Source organism: Lynx rufus, unplaced genomic scaffold (genome assembly GCF_022079265.1).
Source record: "Lynx rufus isolate CCGP_SWC_20201006 ecotype Redwood Valley unplaced genomic scaffold, mLynRuf1.p SCAF_2, whole genome shotgun sequence".
Taxonomy (NCBI): Eukaryota; Metazoa; Chordata; class Mammalia; order Carnivora; family Felidae; genus Lynx; species Lynx rufus.
In genome coordinates this window covers 77,562,172-77,587,208 of record NW_025814834.1, presented here as the reverse complement: position 1 = coordinate 77,587,208, position 25,037 = coordinate 77,562,172, and the positions used below count along the sequence as shown (strand labels likewise).

The 25,037-nt window shown below is 34.2% G+C and overlaps 1 protein-coding gene across 2 annotated transcripts in view; it reads left to right on the top strand.

Moving 5' to 3' along the window:
• The window catches only part of GALNT13 (polypeptide N-acetylgalactosaminyltransferase 13), a 470,520-nt gene that overhangs the window by 137,810 nt on the left and 307,673 nt on the right, over positions 1 to 25,037 (top strand). For both annotated transcript variants that reach the window (XM_047085690.1, XM_047085689.1), the window contains exon 2: positions 16,427 to 16,595. In XM_047085690.1, coding sequence (XP_046941646.1) covers positions 16,427 to 16,595 — 169 coding nt within the window. The remainder of the gene's footprint in view (positions 1 to 16,426; positions 16,596 to 25,037) is intronic.

Genomic DNA, 25,037 nt, shown 5'->3' with positions numbered 1-25,037 from the left:
AGAAAAAGGAAGCCAGAGTGAATAAATAGAGCTGGAAGGAAATAATATCTAAGGGGTAGTGAAATCTTTGTCTTTTTTTTTTTTTCTGTGCTACAATGGAAGATGAACTAAAATTTGATCAATAAGCAAGCTTAAAGGCCACTTCTAAAAGAACACTCACCTTATAGCTGCACTTAAAAAAAAAAACTCATTCTGAAATTACTAGAGTCTTTTTACCTCTGTGTGCTATGAAATAAGAAAGGAAATAATTCAAATTAGTTCAGTGATGCAAGAGAGTAAATATAACTGTGAAAATATAACAACATAATGATAGATAGTAAATGAGTTGTCCCTTCCCAGTAGTATGAATAAAGAGCTATTAGCCATAAATTGTAATGGAATTACTTATTGGATGACAAAACCCCTAATATAAAGAGATTTTAAATCTGTTTCTTCAAGTGACTACAACTACTTATTCTTATAGAAAACTGGATCTATTACTGAACATTGGCAGGCAATTATGCCAGAGTAAACTGCTTTTTTCTTCAGATTAAAACAGGTTTATGGGAAAAATTCCTCAAAAGTTTCATAGTTACCTTGAAAATTAAGTTCAAGTGCATAATCTCCATCAAAAAATGTTAATCATGATAAGTTTTAAGTAGTACAGGATTTAAATTAACAATGCATATATGATGAAAAGTAAATACTTTTGTATGTATTTATGAAAAAGTGAAGATGAAATAATCAAATATGAAAGAAAAAACTAGTATCAAAATGATATTTTAAATGTTACCACAAAAATCTGTATGTATTCATATATGTGTGTATGTGTGCATTTGTATGTTTATATAATTTTTCCATACATATAAGCATATATATATATTACAATATGTATACTTATTATATAGTCAGGTAGAATGTTAAAGATTTTAAGAGGAAACTATAAAGAAAGAAGAAGGAGGAGGTTACTGTTTATCCTCAGCCTGTTATTTTATATTGGTTCACTAATTTAATCTGTAGCTTGTGTAGGTGAATAAACATCTACAATATGCTTTTGACCTTGTAATGTAACCAAAATTTCCTTTAAAAAAATACAAGGTTTATATAATAAAAGCCAGGGTATATTTGATAATATTTAATGTAGTTCTGATGAATTTTATGAAAGATTATGTTCATGTAAACATAAAACATGTTGGTTATTTTGATTTTTATGAAAAAATTTAAATTTTAGAATTATCATATTTCTTTGGCACAGACAGCAAATACTTATGAAAATGAGTATTGACTTAGGTCTTGGGTATTTTGAATGGTTGAGTTCCTGGAATATTTGGATACTTTAAAAATGGTAAAAGTAGTATATGATGGATTTCTGAAACTTTAATGGCATGTTTACATTATTCAGCCAGGACATTCTGTTTAACATTTTTGACTCTTACATAAAGCCATCCTTTATTATAGTACAATATTAATATCCTGGTTGCTTTTATTAGTAACTAACAGAAAATGTCCAGAGGCAGTAGAAAATTCAAAACTTAGTATAAGTTAATACTAAGCAATAAGATTTGTAATTGTGAATAAATGCAAAGATCAGCAGCTGGTTTATACAGATGGCCAATAAAATGTTGGAATGCCCAAAACACAAACATAAGGGGTGGCAGTAGGAGGCAGGTAGTGATTAGATACGTGATGGCTGAGGTTAGCTTTTCTTTTTTTTTTTTTTTTTTTTTTCAACGTTTATTTATTTTTGGGACAGAGAGAGACAGAGCATGAACGGGGGAGGGGCAGAGAGAGAGGGAGACACAGAATCGGAAACAGGCTCCAGGCTCTGAGCCATCAGCCCAGAGCCCGACGCGGGGCTCGAACTCACGGACTGCGAGATGGTGACCTGGCTGAAGTCGGACGCTTAACCGACTGCGCCACCCAGGCGCCCCTGAGGTTAGCTTTTAGTTTGGGTAGAACACTGGACTTTTTTCTTCTTCCAGTAGAAATTTTCTCTATGAAAAAATAATTATCAAAATATTACATTTCACATGATGGTGCCCCTTGTAGCAAATTTTATTAATTATTTTGATGGCTTGAAATTATTGCTGGAGCTTCTGAGGACGATCTGATTTAAAAATCAAGTAACCATTTAGGTCCATTACTTGTCGCCTACATTGAAGACCTGACATAATTTCATTTTTATAAGTTTACTGATGAAATATGCAAGCTTTCTTTTAGGGTTACATCTGATCATTCAGAAATGTAAACCTTAAAAACCTTCATTAACTTCATGATGTTTTTAGTATCCATAGAAACTGGCAGTAATTTAACCTGACTTCAAAGAATACATTCTGTTAGTATTTAGAATAAAACAGCAAATTGTACTTTTATGATTCCACTCTGTGTGCCACACCATTCTAAACTTCCTTTTCCAGTTTTTGTATTCTGCCCAACCCAACCCTTCCTACGACACCACGTCAGAATATACACATGTATATAGTACCTTAACATACTTTGTTCCATGAAATGTGACAAGGGTATTATCAGGAAAGGCAGAAAAGCAGGTCTATGACTTGAATCTAATTTATAGTTTTGTCCTAAAAAATCCTATACATTAACTTTCTCTTTTTCTTGATATTGTACCATTAAGTATAGTCAAGTAAGGTCAACCCCATGCTTGGCATCAGGTGGTGAATCCCAAAAATGAAATAGTATCTACATAACAGCCAACCAACCAACCATGTCAACAAACAGCAATTTTTGAGTAAAATGTCCTGAAACAAGAAGAAATGCATGTTATGGTCAATTTATTGACAGCGTTTTCAAAATGTACCAAATGCACCCCAAGGATGCCTAAGATACTTCCTTTGGATGGGAAAAGAAAATATTAGAATTGCTCTTTATTTTTTACCCTACTTTAAATTTTCTATTTTTGGTTTGTTTTAATATCTATATTAATCATCAATAAATAAACATAATATATTACAGATACATGCTCATATACTTTTAATTGGTTGAAGAATATAGCCCCCCAAAATGTTGAAGACCTTTAGGAAGTCATATTAGAGAGTTAAATTGAAAAGTAAAATTGAATCCAGAGAAAGTGATAGGTTAAGTGCTTGTTAGGGTGCTTTAACTGTAAACTTTATTATGTAAGTGGGAAATCCACTACAGCTCTCCCGTAACGTTCCAAAAATTTTTAGCAGTGGGAAACAGATGGCACACTTCAAGCAAGTAGCCATGGAAAGTATAATACAAGAACCATTTATGAACGAGTCAACAGAGTTTAGATAAAGCAACAAGGAATGGTTGTTTGTATACTGGGCTAGAAATCAGAGGTTATGTCATCTCATCACTATTCCTAGACCTTAAATGGAAAGGGAGAAAGGAATTATAGGAATTCATAAAAAAATACCTCTTTGCAGAGGGCAACTTTACAGAGACTGTGGCCTTTGGTTAGGAGACAGAGCTGATGGCTACTATCCAAGGAAGAACCAAGGGAATAAATACCTTGACTCTATTTTTGTGCTACTCTCCAAACTCTTACCGGTTCCTCCCACTGGCCAGATGTAGTCCATACAGGTCAGCCTCCTCAGGCCTAGTTTGAGAAAGAGAGTGGAGTGTGGATCTGCAGGAACAAATTGAAAATTTCCTGCATTCCACTTGTCTTTATTTTCAGCATCTTCTCTTTTCCAGATGAAAAATATGTGTCTCTAATGCAAGAGATACATAAATCCCATCACCAACATATGCTCATGATTTGATGGCAGATTAGTCATATCCCCAAACAAATTCTAAAATGTTAGCAAACCTCAGTGCTCTTTATAGAAGATAATCTACAAAAAAAGTAGGGAAAGAAATTCTTTTTTTTTTAATGTTTATTTATTTATTTTGAGAGAGAGAGAACAGGGAGGGGCAGAGAGAAAGAAGTGGAGAGAGAAGCCCAAACAGGCTCCATGCTTTCAACATAAAACCCAACACAGGGCTCTATCTAATGAACGATGAGATCATGACCTGAGGCGCAATCAAGAGTTGGACGCTTAACAAACTGAGCCACCCAGTTGCCCCAAGAAATTTTTAATTGACATCAAATATAGCTTCCATAGTCTCATGATTTACATAGCTACTCATGAGAACTTCAATGACAATTATATATTCTTTTTTTTTTAATTTATTTAATGTTTATTTATTTTTAGAGAGATAGAGAGAAAGCCCAAGCAAGGGAGGGACAGAGAGGGTAAGAGAGAATCCCAAGCTGGCTCCATGTTGCCAGGGCAGAGCCCAATGTGGGGTTTGAACTCACAAATCTTGAAATCATGAGTTGGACACTTAACACTGAGCCACATTAGTGCCCCAACAATTACATATTCTTTTAGCTACACTCATTCAAGTTGAATTCTAAGCTCTGTCAGTGACTAGTCTGTAGTATTCTTTACCTGGTGATATGATCCTGTGGTATGAGCCTTTGATTAGTTCTGCCTTGATTGGGTTGCTTCATTATTCTGTTATCCAGCCTATTACAGAAGTGAGGCAATCTAGAGAAACCTCTAGGTTCCAGAAATAGTTTTTCTTGCCTCAATTGTGTGGTAGCAATCTGATTTCCTATTGTTAAATGACATCAGTCACCTCAACCATTATTGTAGTCCCATTCTCTGCCTATAAATTTAACAGCTTGAGGATCTTATGATGGCCAGAGGGCATACTCAACTTCCAGTTTAACAGAAATTGTGTTGTCTAGTGGAAGCATTTCTTCCATGGACACTAGTGCACTTCTTTCTACCTATAAAGCCTGAAGTTATAGAGATAGAAAGTAAATATCCTTTCAAGTAGTTATTTGCTGAAAGAGGCCACTCTAACTTTCTTTCTTAGTTCCTTAGTGCATTCTGTCTGTAGGAGAGATGACATCATACATTTGATACTGGTGTAAGGTCTATAACATCCAGTCAGACATCATCCCAAATCCACAAGATTTTGTCTCTCAAAAGATGCTATAGCAGTCTTTAGCAGATTATTCCATTCTATCAGGTCAGCTGCTTCTAGTTGGTGAGACCAATGGGTTTTGGGTGAGCCCATGGACATATTTCTTTTGTTACAAATTACTTCCCCTTGTATGAGGTGAGATTATGTCAAAATCCAATGAAAATAAGGATTTTAAATGCCTACAAGTTGTGGTGCTGACAGAACTGTGACCAGAGAAGACATTCCAGATATGTCTGTTCCTACAAAAAAAAAAAAAACAAAACAAAAAACATTTTTCCTCATAGTGATGTAAGGGGTCTGGTAGAATCAACCTCATATCAGTTAGTCAGGAATGTGCCACATAAATGGCTTTGCCTTGTCTTCTGCTATTGGTTAGCTGGGTGGCCATAACCATATCAACTGTAGTGAGAAGTTCATGGTGTCAAACCTCAGCATAGTATTCCCTTGTGTTATTGTTATCCTGGCCTGTTAAGTATCTTTTCCATTGAAAAAATACTTGGATTAAGTGAAAACAGGCACTGACAGCTACAGGACAGATAATTTCGTATGTCTGATTATTGAGAGGCTCCTCTGTATTGAAAGCCTTTGCTGGAAGATTACATAGTACAGAAATATCAATATTCTGTTCTCTTTTTATGGGGACCACTCATATACTTTACCAGAACTTCTTGTCATCAACTTTCCAATCAGGTTCCTTTAAATCTCTTAACCAGCAGCCCAACCTGTCAGCTACTGCTCACAGGTTAGTGTAGATCCCTACTTCAAGCTATCTCTCCCTTCATGCTGGGTAGGAGGTGGGTGGGTAAAGTAGGTATATTTTTGTAAATTTGATGAATCATATGTGTGATGGTATATCAACTGCCAAGATTTTATCACTGTGTATCTTATCACTGTGTATCTTAATTTATCCTGAATGTTGAGCTATGTCAGGGGCTTCTTAAAATGACCATTGTTAGGTCACCTGGGTGGCTCAGTCAGTGGAACATCTGACTCTTGATTTTGGCTCAGGTCATGATCCCAGGTTGTGGGATGGAGCATGCACAGCATGGAGCCTGCTTAGGATTCTCTCTCTCTCCCCTTCTGGCCCTCACCCCATTCTCACTCTCTCTCAATTAAAAGAAAATAATAATAATAATAATAAAAATAAATAAATTACAATGATCATTGTTCCACTTAAAATGTACCTTTACAAAGGCTACCCAAAGCAGCCGACAGCCCAAATTGATACTTTTGTTTCCAAAGAATTTTTGTTGTTGTTGTTGTTACTGTAGGCAGAGGTAGGAAGATAGGATTTCCTACTTAAAGCTGAAACTAAGGCTATTACTAGAGCCAGTGCAAGATGAGAGCCTTTTAAATACTTTTAATGAGGAAGCTCATTCTTAATGTAGAAGGAAATAATTTCATATTTCACCATTATTTTATTACCTTAGTGAACACTGAACACTTTAAATGCTGGGCCAGTTGTTTCCAGGAAACATTTATGACTAACATGTGCCAAACAACTTCTTACTGTATGTAAGAATAGAATTGGCTTAATAGATGTGTACAATGTTTTGTAAGGATGACTGTGGAAAAAAAAAAGTAAAACATTTGATGCTAATATAGGAGTTTGCTTCTTCCTAAAAAGAAACCAAGAATATTGCTACTTGTCCTTGCTCAACTACTAAATGCTTTCCTTATCTATAAGTCATAGTAAACTTCCTGTGAAGAACTTTCTTGCTAGAAAAAAACATAATTCCTTATGGGCGATGTTCTACCTGTATGCCATCTTATCTACATTGAGAAACTTTCCTTCCTTCAGGAACTCTGCCCAACACGGATCCCTCTGTTTTCATGCTCCCAGCATCTACTGACTTTCCTTTGTACCTGTCATGTCATAGCAAGTTATGTCTGTCTTCACTGAAGACAGATTTGTGATTCATATGTGACTGAAATCACCTTATGAGGTGATGAACTAATTTAGAAAATACAGATAATGCTAAAGAAATAATGTAAAAGCTCCTGGGATGAACCACTGCTAATCTTCACTGGTGACATGTTCATATATATCATGCAACTTAACTTTTTTATAGAAATGAGTTATTATGTAGCATTGCTTCATGATCCTCTTTTCTCATTTTTCAAGTTTATTTATTTGTTTTGAGACAGAGAGAGCACAAGCAGGAAAGAGTCAGAGGGAAAGGGAGAGAGAGAGAGAGAGAGAGAGAGAGAGAATATCAAGCAGGCTCTGTACTGTGAGCACAGAGCCAGATGTGGGGTCAAACTGGCAAACTGGTGAGATCATGATTTGAGCTGAAATCAAGAGTAGGACACTTAACCAAATGAGCCACCCAGGCTCCCCTCCTCATTTCTCGTTTAATATGAACAGTATGAACATCTTCTCAAATAATATGAACATCTTTCATATCATTCAATATTTTTGCACAGAAAATTTTTTATTACTGCATAGTTTTATTTGTATATAACACAGTTTATAGTATTTATGGTGTGTGCATATACATATATACCTGTACATATATACAGAGAGAGAGAGAGAATATAGATTTATTTTCACCTGCATGTACAAACACATAATATTAATTTAATCATCTATGTAGGTAAAACTTTGGAAATATATAGCCTTCCTTAGGATATATATATTTTTAAAAGACTTCTTGAGTCATAATTTATAAGCTCTGCTTCATTTTCTTGTATAGAACATTATAGGAAGGTATGTTAGGGCGTCCACTGTAGTACCTATGTGCATTGGCATATAGGATTAATTCGAACAACACCGTGAAGTTATTTAAATATTCTATAGGAGAGGAAATTGTGGATGAGAAAGGCAAAGTAACTGGTCCATGATTTTTTTTAAGTTTATTTATTTTACTTTGGAAGAGAGAGAGGGAGCACACACACGAGTGAGGAGGGGAGGGGTAGAAGAGAGGGAGAGAGAATCCCAAGCAGGCTGCTTGCTTCAACACGGAGCCCAATACAGAGCTCCACATGGGGTTCAATCACATGAGTCATAAGATCATGACCTGATCCTAAATCAAGAGCTGGTCGCTTAACTGACTGAACCACTCAGGCACCTCTGGTCCCTGATTTTAAGGCTCAGAGCTGCTGATATTTAAACAACCATACTTTGTATTGAGTTACTATTGAGAATCATTTGTAATAGTTATACAAACTATTATTAAAAGTTACCATTGGGGATTGAAAATAAATTAATCAAACGTTCACTTTATTTAAATGGTGGTTTCTTTATCTTCTTAGGATCTCACTTGTGATATAATTAAAACCCCTTAAAGACATAGGCTTCATACATTTTAATTGTGTGCCACTATCAGAAATTTTTGAGCTTGTACTAATGAATAGAAATTTATTTATATTGTATAAATTATACAACCCAAATACTAAACACTAGTGAGGACTAAATTTTAATATAAAAAATAAACTAGAAGTTTTACATTTTTCAGATACCATAATGGAAACTTTTGTGCATCTCTGAGATGGGGAAAACCTGTATTTTAATTACTCTGTTCATCAGTTTTTCCACATAACTAGATTGTCTCAAAATTTTATTCTACTTTTTTCAAATTACTCACTGATTGAATGAAAGGTACCAGGCATTGAGTTGAAACAGAATGCATTGATGAGTCTTCATAGAATAAAAGGGAAAGAACAAAATGCATTAATAAAAATAACACTATCAAATAGGTCCAGAATCCCAACATTTTTACAAAATAGAGTTGATTTTTTAAATATAAATTATGCAACATATATACCCGATAAGTCAGTGGTGGTCCTCCAAGTGGTGATTCACATACCCATGTTACTGCCTTCCTGTGATGGCCCTGCTGTTTATACATTCTGGCTTCCAGAATTGCTATAGTGAAAGAGAAAACATGGAGAATCACACATGGGAAGTTTTTATACACTACACTTGGACTTAACTCATATCATTTCAATCCTCAGTTACAATACCACATTTAACTGCAGGAGAGACTGGGGAATGTGTGTCCAGGCAGGAGAGAAAATGGGCTCAATAGTTAGACTCTCTGCCATAACATATAAACAAGTAGTGGTAATGTAGTTTTATAAAAGGATAATGGAATAAAGTAAAAGTGCTATACAATCATAGAGGAGAGAACAATTATCTTTCCTTAACGTTTGAACTGATGAACAGGGACTATTTTGGTCATCAGATACAGAAGGAAGTTCCTGGCCAAAGGTATATATGGAAAGTAAGAGACGATAAAAAGAATAATTCTATATAGCATGGTTAATATGTAATTTCTTCATTAAATTCCTGCCACCTTTTCAAAATAAATTTTCAGACAGATCTATAAGGATGTATGCCTAGGGAAAAATATTAATTGAGTCATGGTTTATAATAGAAATTATAGAAACAACATAAATGTTCAATGAAAAGGTATCTGTTAAATAAATCATTGTATAGCCAATAGAAAATGTATGGGTTCACATGCTTATTTAGAAAGATTCCCACAACTGCGGTTCACATGATAAAAATAATCATAAATAATAAAGATAATGACAAATGAATGATAAATTTTAGTGTGCATGAATGATTCTATTTTAAATATAGAAGTATGTTTCTGCATAGATTAAAGTGAATCATCCAAGCAGTGGTTTCATTGTTTTTACATAGTGCCCACCTCCCTCCCTCTGTCTGTCTCTAACTCTAGTCTTTGTCTATATCTATCATCTTTCTTCTTTCTTTTGTTATCTTTTATTGTTTTTTTTTTTAATTTAAAAATAAGTGAACATTTGGAATCAGTGTTCCCTTGGTTCTGCAGATGATCTCTCATTTAGCTAGCTGGTGAAAATACTACCTTATTAATATCTAACAGAGGCGCCCTCCTAGAACACAGTAGTTCCGTCTGTTGGACTTGATCCCGTCAGAGCTAGCTTTTTACAACTTTCTTGCTGCATAAACATCTAGTTACTGAAATGTAATGGACACAAATCAGAACACCACATATGGCTAGGATAAGAAACAAAAATAAAATGTTACTGTGAGATGTGTCAGATTTATAAAAGTTGTATGTAATTCTTTTTCAAAGAGATAGTAAGTAAATTGCCATTAATTTATACATTAATTAGAATGAATTTGGTTGTTTAATATATATTAAGCTATATGTTATGATATCAATACTATAATATTCATATTTGAAGAATATGAATTTATTATTTCTAATGGAAATGAGCCTAAGTAAATAGATATAAGTTCCTTGTTCCTAAGTAAGAATTACCCTTGACAAATGCAAGGTCTTTAGATTGGCACAAGAGCATGGCCCAGGGAACCCTGAGTGGAGGGCAAAATGGTTTGTGGTCCCAGTGCTGGTTTGATATTCTGCTCTCTGACTCCACCCAAAAACATTTATGATTGACAAGACAAAAAGCATTGTCTTAGAGGAAATGCTTTACTGGCAATGGAGTATAAATATTCTAAGATGAGAGAGACTAAAAAGCACGGTTTTAAATTGAGTACAGTTGACAAATTGGTAGTGATAACAGTGAGAGAAAAACTATAATGTTCCCCAAAAGAAAGCTTTTAAAGGCAAAAATACAAAAATTAACAAATTGAGTAAATTTGAGAATAGAAATACAATTTGAAGTAATTTCCTGGAGGGTGTGGAACATGGAATAACATTAGATTTTGGTTCAATGTTATGCTTTTACCAATATACATCGTATATTACTGTGTTCTTTAACAGAATAAAGTAATTAGTCTAAAATCAACTTAAAAATTTTCTTACTTGGGTATTTTTTTTTAGAAAAAATGTAGATTGTCTTATCTCTCTTTTTTCAAATAAACAATGCTCATTGTTAATGGGACATTTCTACAATTGAAAAAAAAAATATCCATAATACAATGTACCTAACCAACAATGAGATTAATATATAGTGTTCCTTTCGGTAAATTTATCAGTTGGTTTGTTTATATTTATATTTTTATATTTTGGTTATCCTCTTTATCAATACAAATTCTAAGATTAAAGTGAATCACCTTGAAATCTTTGCAGTATGTACTATGTTAAAAAATAAGATGCATATATATATATACACACATATATATACACATATATGTAATGATTCTACTTTTATATTTCTGCAAGCTTTACAATGTCATTTTGAATGATGTTAATTATTACCTTTTAATCACTTCACCATATAATTAGGAATAAAATAACTTATAGCACAACATATTATTTTTCTAGTCCAAACCAGCTTTGGAATTGGGTTATTTCCATTCATGTTCAGACTAACAATCATGAAATCATAATTTAGATTTTGTTGCCTTTTGTATTACATTTGCCTGTTAGAGCAGTAAAGTCAAATAAATACTTCAATGATTTTTTTTTTAAGGTTGGCTGTGGGGAACATGATATTGTCAGGTTGTAGGTAGCTTTTTTTTTAAGCTATGTACAAGAGAAAGATTAACAGGTTAGAAAAGAAAAATAGGAGTTGCTTTTTAAAGCAGACCAGCAGACCAGCCTCATACTCAATCGCATAATCTTTTCCATTTCCTATTTACAGTATTTGAAGAAAAAATTGTTTTTCTTTTTCCTAGCAAGATACATTCTTCCAAGTAAGACCCAGAAAAACAAAAAGGCTAGTTCGACATTGTAATTACTTAACATTATTTTTGCTTAAATGAGGTGAAACACACCAGTACGTCTGCTCGTGGAAAAGAAAAAAAAAACATTTTATAAAATGTCAACTATGCATTCATTAGAGGCTATTACAGAAAAAATGTTTAACTTTAGGGAGGAGACATTTAACCCGATACACATTAAGTTGTTTCTATTCTCCGCTAAGAAAATGAGGATAATTAAGGAAAATGATTATATGTGCTTGTTAACTGGTTTTAGGTATAAGGATACTCTTTATGACAATTTTGTTTTTATTGATGATAATTCCATAACATGATCACACTTACTCTAACTACCATTGACAAAGCTGTCATCCTCAGAGTGCTAAGCCAAGCAAATGGCTACACCTTTGAATAAACTGCAAAACCCAAATACTTTAGTGTGTCTTAACTTGATCTTCATGCCCTAAGATGTAGCTGAGTGCCATGTCTTTTCCACATAGAATAAATGTTAACCCTGCTAGCTTCCTACACGTGGAGCATTATGTTGACCCTGGTACATTTTTCTGCAATGGGATAAACCTTTGTTGGAGTACATAGAGGGCATTTAAAAGAACTGTAAATTGCTTTCTTAATTTCTAGAAATTCTTAACATCAAGTTTTTAAATCACTTTTTTATTTTCTGAAGAATTTTCAAAATTTTATTTAACGAAATTATTTTGAACAGCGATTCTTTTAATGTTATTTTTCTCAGCATTTCCCTTGAGCTCTCTGCTCTGTTTTTATTTTTTATATATTTTTAATTTTTTTAATGTTTATTTATTTTGGAGAGAGAGACAGAGCATGAGTAGGCGAGGGGCAGAGAGAGAGGAAGACACAGAATCCAAAGCAGGCTCCAAGCTCTGAGCTGTCAACACAGAGCCTGATGTGGGGCTCGAACTCATGAGCCACGAGATCATGACCTGAGTCAAAGTTGGATGCTAAACCGACTGAGCCACCCTGGCGCCCCTCTACTCTGTTTTTAAAATATCATGTGTGTATGTGTGTATTTATTTATATCATGTTACTGTTTAAAAAGTCTTCTCTCTTCCCATAACTGCCATCATTTTTATGAGAAAAAGTCAATTTTAAATGGTGCATGCTCATTCTTCTCTTGTCAGTTACCTTACCTTATAGAATTGAATAACTGGAACTTGCTGGTAGAATGGCACCTAGTTATATTTAAGCCAGAAATGAATTCCAAAGGTATTAGGGGTAGAAACAACACAAAGACTTTGGATATATATTATGATAAAGAAAATAATGTATTATATTGTATTCAATGCATTACATTGAAAAATTAACAAAAAAAACACTTTTTTTTTGAGAATCTTATGCCCTTTCTCTAAAGCAGAGATGATAGGCCGTATATGAGCTATAATCTAACAGCTGATGACAACAATGATATTTAAATATCCACATTTTATTACAAAAACAGTGAATTATTAAAGAAATGCAAATTGAAACAACACTAAGATATAATATTTTGCCTATCATATTGGGGGAAAAGACAATAGATACTACACAGTGCTGGCAACAGTATGGAGAAAGCAGTGCTCTGATTTTTCTGTAACTGGGAGTGCCAACTGGAAAAACTTTTTTGGAAGTCAATTTGAAAATACATGTTTAAGTCCAAATATTGCATATCCTTTGGCTCAGCAATTTTATTTATAAATGTACCATGCATGCATACTAACACAAACATACAACAATGTATGTACAGAAGTATTTGCTGAGTGAGTGTTGAGCTTTGGCTCCCGAATCAGACAGACCTGAGTTGAAATTACCATTCCATTACTTTCTAGATATGTGACCTTGGGCAAGTTACATAGCATGTCTAGATTTCACTGTCCTTTGAGGATTACATGAAATGATGTCTATAAACTGTGTAACAAAGTGTATAACACCTTAAGAGATGTTTTTACTCCTTGTAATGATGACAATGTTATTATAAATATGCAGCATCACTGATAATGGTAAAGAACTAAAAACAACCCCATTATCCATCAACCTAATAAACTTAGATTGGTTGAATGGAATACAACATAGTCACTAAGAAGAAGAAGAACAATCTACATGGAACAAAAGGCAAAAAATACTTCGAAAAAATCAAGTTTTAGTATTAATAGTATTATTCCATGTGTGTGAAAAGGCACAGTAATAGGGGCACTTGGGTGGCTCAGTTGGTTAAGTGACTGACTTTGGCTCAGGTCATGATCTTGCAGTTTGTGAGTATAAGCCCCGTGTCGGGCTCTGTGCTGACAGCTCAGAGCCTGGAGCCTACTTCAGATTCTATGTCTCCCCCTCTCTCTACCCCTCCCCTGCTCATGCTCTGTGTCTGTCTCTCAATAATAAATAAACGTTAAAAAAATTACAAAATAAAAGACACAGTAATATATTTTGCTACTTTATATCAACAGAGAGAGAGAGGAAAAGGATATGAACCAATATATTAACAGTGATTATGTCAGGGAAGTGAAATAATAGGGCACTTTGTTTTCTCTATTGTAGTTTTGATATATTTTATGGTTTTAAAATCATTCCTTAGTGTATCCAAAAGTCAAAAATTATCAAAAAAATAATATTTATGATTATGTTCTTTACCTGAAAATTAGAAGGACTCCTGAGAGAATTACAAGTATTGTGGAATCAATACTTAAGAAATCCTAGAAATGGAAGGTACCTCAATACTTATCCTAGTCTAGCATCTCACAAAGACCACAAATTCACTGAAAACCAACTCCACCAACTTAATCTGATTTTAGGGATAATAAGCTTACTAAGTCCCAAAGAAAGTTTTACTGTTAGAAATTTCTTTTTTTTTTCTTTAAATTTTTTTTTACATTTTATTTATTTTTGAGAGAGAGAGAGAGGGAGAGAGAGAGAGCACAAGTAGGAGAGAGGCAGAGAGACAGGGAGACACAGAATCTGAAGCAGGCTCCAGGCTCTGAGCTGTCAGAATAGAGCCTGGCGCAGGTGGGGCTTGAACTCACGAACCATGAGATCATGACCTGAGCCGAAGTAGGACGCTTAACCGACTGAGCCACCCAGGAGCCCCAGAACTTTATTTCTTAAATTGAATAAAATGTGCTTCCTCATAAAATTCCTGCCATCATTTCTATTTTTGCTTCATAAAGTGAATGAGGCTTTTTATAAACTTTCTTTAAATGACAGCTTTTTAAATAGTTTGAGGTTGAAGCATAGATCTTTTTCATTTAAAATTTTCCCAGTTGTTACTATTTTTCCGTATATAAGAGGATTTCCAGGCTTATCACCTCCTTGGTACCCCTATCTGAAGGTCCTTGGAGATACCTAGTGTCTTTTATAGGCTGACTCATGACATTCCAAAGTCAGGATAACCTTTCAAAGAGAATATTAAACTAGGTGGCCCAACTGTATATTAGTACTAATAATATCCAGCTTGATGTTCTATATCTATGAATGTCAAGTCAAATGTTTCTTTATGTTCTGGATTTCAAACCTCTTCTGTTATTTTGGAATTATATTTTATGAAAGGCTATAATTTACAAATTATTTTCATAGGCTTTATATCCTTTATAGTTTTTATAATTTTTAAGATAGTCTGGGTCCAAATATTTGCCCTTTTAAGTAATGTGGGAACTAATTTCAGTAAGATTAAGGTGTTAGAAACTATAATATGGCAACATATTGGAAGAGTCAAGAACAGCCTTCCTTTCATTTTAACTTAATTTATCATCATTTATGAAAAGTAAATTGAGGTTATATTAGGATTGACTGGAACTTTTTTCTATTACATATTTATATACATACATATGTGTGCAAACAGACACACATGCATGTACATGTGCACGCGCGCACACACACACACACACACACACACACACACACACATTGACGCATGCATTTTGGAGCAAGAAGGGACATTAGTGTAGTGATATCTTGCGAAATATGACCAGAACATTAGCCTGTATGTGTGATCCTGAGTTCTCTTAATAATCTTTTTAATATTGATTTATTTTTGAGAGACATAAAGAGACAGAGTGTACATGGGGGAGGGACAGAGAGAGGGAGACGCAGAACACAAAGCAGGCTCCAGTCTCCGAGCTGTCAGCACAGAGCCCAACATGGGGGCTCGAACTCACAAACCGTGAGATCATGACCTGAGCCGAATTCGGACAATTAACCTGCTGAGCTCCCAGGTGTCCCCTGAGTTCTCTTCATAAACAGTCAAGCCCAATATCTTGTGAAGTTCCAGTTATGGAGCACATTGTGTCTTAATCTAACTTGGCATTTGAAATTATATGTCACCACTGTGAAAGTTCTCTTATTTTTTGAAAATGCTTTGACAGAGAAATCAAATTGCATTTGGGATGAAGGATTATCAATGTTGCTTGCTTTTATAAAGATGTAGTGGCAGTAGATATGTCAGATATCAGACCATTGAAATGGATGTGAACATAAATTTATCGTGGTATATTTTCAAAAGTTCTCTTTTATTTTGTTTAGTTTGGTCTGCCTAGTGTCCAAGTTCATCCCTTCTCTAATAATTTTATATTAAAAACTATGACAGAGAAGTTTTAAATTTTGGTGGTTTGTATTGCTTAACTATCAAGTCTTAATGATTAGTCAGATCTTATTATATGTCTAGATTTAAAAGACAGCATGCAGCACTGAGATAATGAATTAAAATATGTTGTTTCATTAGTATAGTATATGGTTGTAAGTAAGCAATAAAGACTTGATGATTGTATTATTAAGCCAGTGTGTAAATAATAGACATCAGACTCTAATTAACACATGAGTTTATTTATTCAGTTCATTATCTGTGTGTTTGTATGTGTGTGTGTACCTGTGTGTGTCTTACAGCTGTTATTTCGAGAAACCAAGAAGGGCCAGGAGAAATGGGAAAGGCTGTGCTGATTCCTAAAGATGACCAGGAGAAAATGAAAGAACTATTTAAAATCAATCAGTTTAACCTTATGGCCAGTGATTTGATTGCCCTTAACAGAAGTCTACCGGATGTAAGATTAGAAGGGTGAGTTTACATGTGTTGTATAATCGTATTTTTAGTAACCTCCATATCTCACAGTAGCTTAGAACTTCTAGAACTCTGTTTTTGAATACCTGTGCTGTAGCGGGGATGAACTGTGCATGCATATGATGGGAAATATAAACCAGTTTCTTCTCTGGCAGAGCAGAATATTTTACTTGCAAAGATATCGTGGGAGACACAACTCTAACAGGTTTCTCTTCATGAGATGCTTTTTTTGTTTTGCTTTATCTTGCCAAATACTGAGTAAACAGGATTTTTGATAGGTTATGTGGTTGCCTGTATAGAAAGGTCTTATACTTTGTATTTGAAAACTATAGGCTTTGCTGTTCCAGTGTAAAAATGGCCAATTGCCAGTATGATTCTTTGACCTTTTAACATTTATTATGGATTCCAGCGAATTATGGTACTATTTTATAATTAGCATGCTCAGTTATCAGCCATGGAAGAAATAGTCACTTGGAAATAATAATACTGCATGCAAAATAATGTTGAAAAATTCAACTTGTTTGTGATTAACTGTAAGTCATGCTCTAGATAGTTGAATGAATTTTAAATGGATATAATAAAAATTAGAATATTTAGTGGCAGTATTGTCATCCTAATAATATAGTCCTTAGAAAAGATAGGTCCTGAGACTTTAGAAAATCTCCAAGTTTACAAATATGTGCAGAATACATTTCTACGTAAACAGAAGTTGTTCTTTTAGACATCTAATGACTTTCTCCATATAGAATAAAATAAGTTAATGCAAATAAAATTTACCACCTATAATGGGTTGTATTACATTAGTAATATAGTGATATTATCATATTTATCATATCTCTTTTTTTTCCTTTCTAAATTACTTCAAAAAATACCAAAGTAACCAAATCTTGTTGAGATGGTCAGGCTGGATTGTCAGAAGGTTCCTTTGATAGCTAAGTACTGGTTTTGTACATCCTTGTATGCTTTTGTCTCTCTCAAAAAAAAACCTCATAAATAAGTACATATTTTGCACATTTTTGGTCTCTAACAAATGACTAAAACGTGAAAATTACATTTGTGCATTTCAAAGATCTATAGCATTTTATAGGTAGTTATGTCTATATTTGCATATTTGTACATAGACACATTTGTATTTTTAAAGACCTACAATAAGTTTATTCTTCTAAACAATTTTGAAACATTTTAGATGCTAAGCTTATGCCATAATAATTGTGCATTCCTCACTTTCTTTTATATACTATGTTGTAATAAAATGGATACAGGTGATACCTTTTCAGGAAAACCACCTAAACAGTATTTCAAATTTTTATGAAATCTTTATTTGCAACTATCAGAACATAAATTTTATATCAGATCTGGGATACTTAAGGTAACAACTGCCTTAGTACAGAGCCATCAGTGTAAAAAAAGGAGAAGGAAAATGTTCATTGAGCATCATTTAAAATATTTGTGGCCAATGGCATTTCTTCTTTTATGAATCACTTAGTAAATTAAGTGCTTGAGTAATTATACCTTAAAATATAGAACAATTCAACTTTTTAAAATGGAAAATTCAAATGGATTACTGTAAATATTACACAAAATGCAATATTTACTGTGGTTGTTTTTATTTATTTATTTTGTGTGTGTGTGTGTGTGAGTTAGATACATCTTTATTACAAGAATTTCTAAACACCATGAGCCTCTTTTTTTAAGTTGAGATATAATTGATGTATAAGATTGTATTTGTTTCAGGTGTACAACATAGTGATTTTATATTTGTATATATTGTGTAATGATCAACATAATAAGTCGAGTTAACATCTATCACCACACAAACTTTTTTCTTGTGTTGAGAAACTTTTCAGATTTACTCTCTCAGCACCTGTCAAATATGCAACATTGTATTATTGACTATAGTCATCATGCTGTACATTATTTATTTATTTATTTTATATGACTTATTTATTTTATAACTGGAAGTATGTGCCTCTTGACCTAATCCACCCATTTCTCCCAGCCCCCAAACTTCCTCCCCTCTTGCAGCCACCAATCTGTTCTCTGTATCAGTTTATTTCTTTTGTTTTTAAGATTCTATCTGTAGGTGAAATCATACAGTATATTTCTTTTTCTATTTGACTTATTTTACTTGGCATAATACCCTTAAGGTCCATCCATGTTGTTGGAAATGGCCAAATTTAATTCTTTTTAATGATTGAGTATGCCATTGTATATATACCACTTCTTTATTCATTTATCCATTGATGGAAACTTGGGATATTTCCATACCTTGGCTACTGCAAATAATGCTCCACTGAACATAAGGAGGGTGCATATGTGACTTCAAATTTGTGTTTCTGTCTTCTTTGGGTAAATAGAAAAGAAATTGCTGGATCATATGCTATTCCTATCTTTAATATTTTGAGGAAATTTCATACTGTCTTCGATAATGGCTCCACCAATTTATATTCCCACCAACAGTGCACAAGACTCTTTTTTTCTACATTTTGTCAACACTTATTTCTTGTCTTTTTGATATTAGCCATTCTGACAGGTGTGAGGTGATATCTCATTGAGGTTTGGTTTCCATTGATTAGTTATATTAGACATATTTCAGGTGCCTGTTGGCCATCTGTATGTCATCTTTGGAAAAATGTATGTACATATCCTCTGTTCATTTTTAAATTGGATTATTTCTTATGTTCTTGTTTTTTATGAATTTGTTATATTTTGGATATTAAGCCCTGATCATATATATGATTTTCAAATATTTTCTTACATTCAGTAAGTGGTCTTTTCATTTTGTTTGTGGATTTCTTTGCAGTACAGAAAAATTTCAGTTTGATACAGTCCCAACTTGTTTATTTTTACCTTTCTTGTTTTTGACTTAGGAATCACAACCACAAAATCATCACCAAGATGATGTCAAGTAGCTGACTGCCTGTATTTTCTTCTAAGAGTTTTATGGTTTCAGGCTTTAACATTCAAGTCTTTTAATCCACTTTGAGTTAATTTGTGTGTATGGTGTAAGATAGTAGTCTAATTTCATTCTGTTTCTTGTGTCTGCCCAATTTTTCTAACACCATTTGTCTTTTCTTTAATGTATTTTCTTGCCTCCTTTGTTGTAAATTAATTGGCCACTATATGCGTGGGTTTATTTGGGGGCTCTCTATTCTGTTCTATTGACCTCTGGGTCTGTTTTTATGCCAGTACCATACTGTTTGATTACTAAAACTTCATAATATACTGTGAAATCAGGGAGCATGATGCCTCCAGCTTATTTCTTCTTTCCAAATATTGCTTTGGCTATTTGGGATCTTTTGTGGTTCCATACAAATTTTAGGATTGTGTGTTCTGTTTCTGTGAAAAAAGCTATTGTAATTTTGAATAGGGATTGCATTAAATCCGTAGATTACTTTGGGTAATATATGCATCTTCCTTCACCTATTCCTCCTCTTCCTCTTCCCCCGTCCCTCTCTCCCCCCGTCCCCACTCCCCCCCCCTTCTTCCTTTCTCCTCTTCTCTTCCTCCTCCTTCTTCTTTTCTAATTGCTCAGGTTAGGACTTGCAGCGCTGTGTGGATTAAAAGTGGTGAAAGTGGAAATTTTTGTCATTTTCTTGGTATAGAGGAACAGCTTTTCACTGTTGAGTATATTAGCTATGGGCTTGTCATATATTGCCTTTAATATGTTGAGGTATGTTCCTTCTATACCCACTTTATTGAGAATTTTTATTTTAAATGGATATTTAATTTTGTCAAATGTTTTTTTTTCTGCATCTATTGAGATGATCCTATGATTTTTATCCCTTGTCTTGTTAATGTGGTATGTCGTATTGATTAATTTGCAGATGTTGAAGCATCCTTGTGTCCCAGGAATAAATCCCACTTAGTTATTATGCATAATCTTTTTAATATTGAATTGGGTTTGCTAATAATTGTTGAGGATTTTTGCATTTATGCACATCAGGGATGTTGGCCTATAATTTTCTTTTTTGTGGTGTTCTTGTCTGGCTTTTGTATTAGGGTAATGCTGGCCTTGTAAAATAAATTTGTAGGTATTCATTCCTCTTCAATTTTTTTGGAAGAGTGTGAGAAGGATATGTATTAAAATTTTGAATGTTTGGTAGAAAACACTGGTGAAGCCATTGGATTCTGGACTTTCATTTGTTGGGGGGTCTGATTATTAATTCAATCTCCTTACTGGTAATTGATCTGTTCAAATTTTCTCTTTCTTCATGATTCAGTCTTGGAAGGTTGTATGTTTCAGGAATGTATTCATCTTTTCTAGGTTGTCCAGTCTGGTGGTGTATCATTGTTCATAGTAATCTCTTTTGATCCTTTATATTTCTGTGGTATCAGTTGTAACTTGTGCTCTTTCATTTCTGTTTTATTTATTTGGGTCTTTTCTTTTTGTTGTTGTTGGTGAGTCTAGCTAAAGGTTTATCAATTTTGTTTACCTTTTTAAGGAACTCACTCTTTCAGTGATATTGTCTACTGCCTTTTAGTCTTTATTTCACTTGTTTCTGCTCTGATATTTATTATTTCCTTCCTTTTTCTAACCTTGTGCTTTGTTTGTTCTTCTTTCTTTAGTTCTGTTTAGTGTACAACTAGACTGAGATTTTCCATATATTAAGGTAGGTCTGTATCACTATGAACTTCCTTTTTAGAACTGCTTTTGCTGCATCCTGTAGATTTTATATGTTGTATTTCCATTTCCATTCTCCAGGATTTGTTTGTTTGTTTGTTTTAGTTCTTTTGATTTCTTCAGTTACACATTAGTTGTTTAGTAGTATGTTGTTTAATCTGCACATATATTTTTTTAAAGTTTATTTATTTTGAGAGAGGGGAGAGGGGCAGAGAAAGAAGGAGAGAGAGGGAGGGAGAGAGAGAGAGAGAGAAAGAGAAAGAGAATCTCAAGCAGGCCCCATACTTTTAGAGTGGAGCCTGACATGTGGCTCCATCTCACAAACCGTGAAATCATGACTTGAGCTAAAATCAAGAGTTGGTCACTTAACCAACTGAGCCACCCAGGCACCCCAAGTCTCCACATACTTAAAAAAAATTTTCAGTCTTCTTCTTAAAAATGATTTCTACTTTTAAACCAGTGTGGTTGGAAAAGATGCTTGATATGATTTTAATCTTGTTAAATATATTTAGACTTGTTTTGTGGTCTAACATAAGATCTATCCTGGATATCTATCCATGTGCCCCTGAGAAGAATATTGCTGTTTTGGGTGGAATGTTCTGTATTTATAGAGTCCACCTGGCCGAACGGGTTGTTTAAAGCCAATATTTCCTTATTGATTTTCTGTCTGGACAGTCTATCCATTGATATAAGTAAGGTACTAAAAACCCTATTCTTACTGTATTACTGTTAATTTCTCCCTTTAGGTTTGTTAATATGTGCTCTGTATATTTAGGTGTTTCTTTATTAGGTGCATAGGTATTTAGAAATTGCTGTATCTTCTTGTTGGATTGATCCTTTATCATTATGTAATACACTTCTTTGTCTTTTATTATAGTCTTTGTTTTAAAATCTGTTTTGTCTGGGGGTGCCTGGATGACTCAGGCAGCTGAGTGACTGCCTCTTGATTTCGGCTCAGGTCATGATCCCAGAGTGGTGGGATTGAGCCCCACACCAGGCTCTATGCTGAGCATGGAACTTGGTTAAGATTCTCTCTCTCACTTTCTCTTTCTCCTTCTGCCCCTCTCCCTTGCTTATGCTATCTCTCTCTCTAAAATATAAATAAATAAATAAATAAATAAATAAATAAATAAATAAATAAATAATCTATTTTGTCTATGTATAGCTACTGCACCTTTCTTTTGGTTTCCATTTGCATGAAACATCTTTTTTCATCCCTTCACTTTCAGCCTGTGTATGTTCTTACATCTGAAGTGAGTTTCTTGTAGTCAGCACATAGGTTGGTCTTATTTGTTTCTTTGTTTATTTTAATCCATTCAGCCAGTTTTTTTTTTCCCCCCATTGGAGAATTTAGTCCATTTACATTTAAAATAATTATTGATAGGTATGTACTAATTGCCATTTTGTTAATTGTTTTCTGACTATCTTGTAATTTTTTAGTTACTTTCTCTTCCTTTTTTTCTTCTTTTTCTCTCTTCCCTATGGTTTCATGACTCCTTAAAGTTATGCTTAGATTCTTTTCTCATTATCTTTCATGTATCTTCTACAGGTTTTGGATCTGTGATTACCATAAGGCTTACATATAACAGCCTATATAATCAATAGTCTATTTAAAGTTGACAGCAAGTTACATCTCAACATATTCTAAAACTACATTTTTACTGCCAGCCCACACATGCATTTTAATTTTCATGTCATGCTTTTTATTTTCATGCAAACTTCATTTGCATCTTTTTATTTTGTGTATCCCTTAAGTAATTATAGTTGTTTATACTGCTTTTGCCTTTTAACCATCACGCTAACTTTACTAACTTAATCCACTACCTTTCCTATATACTTACCTATACCATCAAGATTTTTACTTTCATATGTTTTCTTGTTACTCATTAATGTTTTTTCTTTTCAACTTAAAGTAGTCCCTTTAACATTTTTTGTAAGTCTCCTGTAGTAGTGAGGAACTCCCTTAGCTTTTGCTTGTTGGAAAACTATCTTTCTGCTAATTCTGAATGGTAATCCTGCTGGGTAGAGGATTTGTGGTTGGAAGTTTTTTTGTTTTTTTGTTTTTTGTTTTTCCCTTCAGCTTTTTAAGTATATCCTGTACCTGGTGAAAAGTCTGCTGATCATTTTATGGGGGGTTCTCTCATACATATCAAGTCATTTTTTCTCTTGTGGGATTTAAGATTTTATTTTTATCTTTAACTTTTGATATTTTAATTATAATGTGTCTGGTGTTGATTTCTTCCAGTTCATGTTATTTGGAACTCATTTGATTTCCTGGATCTGGATGTCTGTTTCTTCCCCAGGTTAGAGAAATTTTCAGCTATTATTTCTTCAGATTAGTTTTCTTCCTCTTTCTCTCTTTATTCTCCTTCTGGTACCCCTGTAATGTAAATGTTTTATTTGATGTTGTCCTATTGGTCCCTTAAGCTACTTTCTCTTTTCTAAATTTTTCTTTTTGCTACTCTGCTTTGGTGAGTTCCACTACCCTGTCTTCCAGATCAATAATCCTTTTTCTACTTCCTCTAGTCTGTTGTTGAAGCACTCTTATGTACTTTTAGTTCGGTTATTTCATTCTGCAGCTCTGTGACTTCTGTTTCGTACTTTCTTATATTTTCTATCTCTTTGTCAAAGTTCTCACTATGTCTCCTGGTTCAGTGAACATCCTTATACCATTACATTTAACTCTTTATCAGTTAAGTTACTTATATTCCTTTCATTAAGTTTTTTTTTTTTCCCTAAGGTCTTGTTCTTTTATTTGGAACTTATTTATCTGTTTCTTCATTTTCCTTGATTGTTTGTGCCCATGTATTAGGAGAGAGGCCTACCTCTTCCAGTCTTGAAGGAGTGGCTTTATATAGTAGATTAATCTTCTCTTTCAACCTTGTCCTAGCTCTTGATTGTGTCTTGAACCTTTGGAGTTGTCTAAATAGCCTGATTTATTCTTGATAGGTCCCTGTTTTTGAGGTTGTATCAAAACCTGTCATTGTTTCAGAGGGAGGGATCTTAGCCCCTACTTTCAGGCTGATTGGAAATGAAACCCTCAGGCAGCAGATTTTGAAGTATGGTAATATATACAGTCCTGTAGGACTACAGTTGTAAACCTGCTGGCCTCCAGATTGGGGGTATTTCCTTGGAAACATTTGCAAAAATCAAAACTCCTAATGATTGTATAAACTTCTTTCTGGGAGGTGCTAGCTGGCTGTAGCAAGGTCCCTGGAGAACACAAAGATGGCATCCCCTGGCCTCTGTTCTCTAAGATCAACTCTATTCCCTCTGTAGATATCTGCTGAACTGGCAGTCTGCCCCTCAGACTAAAATTCCAGGACAAGCAAGTAGGCCTTTTCACAGAAGATTCAGGTGTTTCAGTCTTCTGTCTGTGTTGTGCCCTTGGGTTATTAGCCTGCCAAAAACCGCCTTTTCAATTGTTTCAGTACTGTAGGGCCCACAAATGCAACCTCCCCTAGCCAACATAGATCAACACTCAAGAGGTATCCCCTATATGGACTGGGCACACCAACCAGCTTTAATGGAGCAATGGGGATCATGCGCTATGTTCCCATTAGTTTTAGTGTGTTGTGGGTAGTGCTGGGCCTGGGCGTGCCTGCCAGCTTTATTGGGTCTGTAGGATAGCACTGAGGTGGGATGTACCTCCCAGCCACAGCAAAGCCACGGAGTGTGCAGGGTTGAGACATTCTCTCTGGCACTAGCAAGATAGAGGGAGAGTGTAAAAAAATGACATCCATAATCATTGACACTACTAGGTAGAATGAGATCCCCCAAATGGTGCTCACTGGCATCTCCATCTCCAGAGAGTC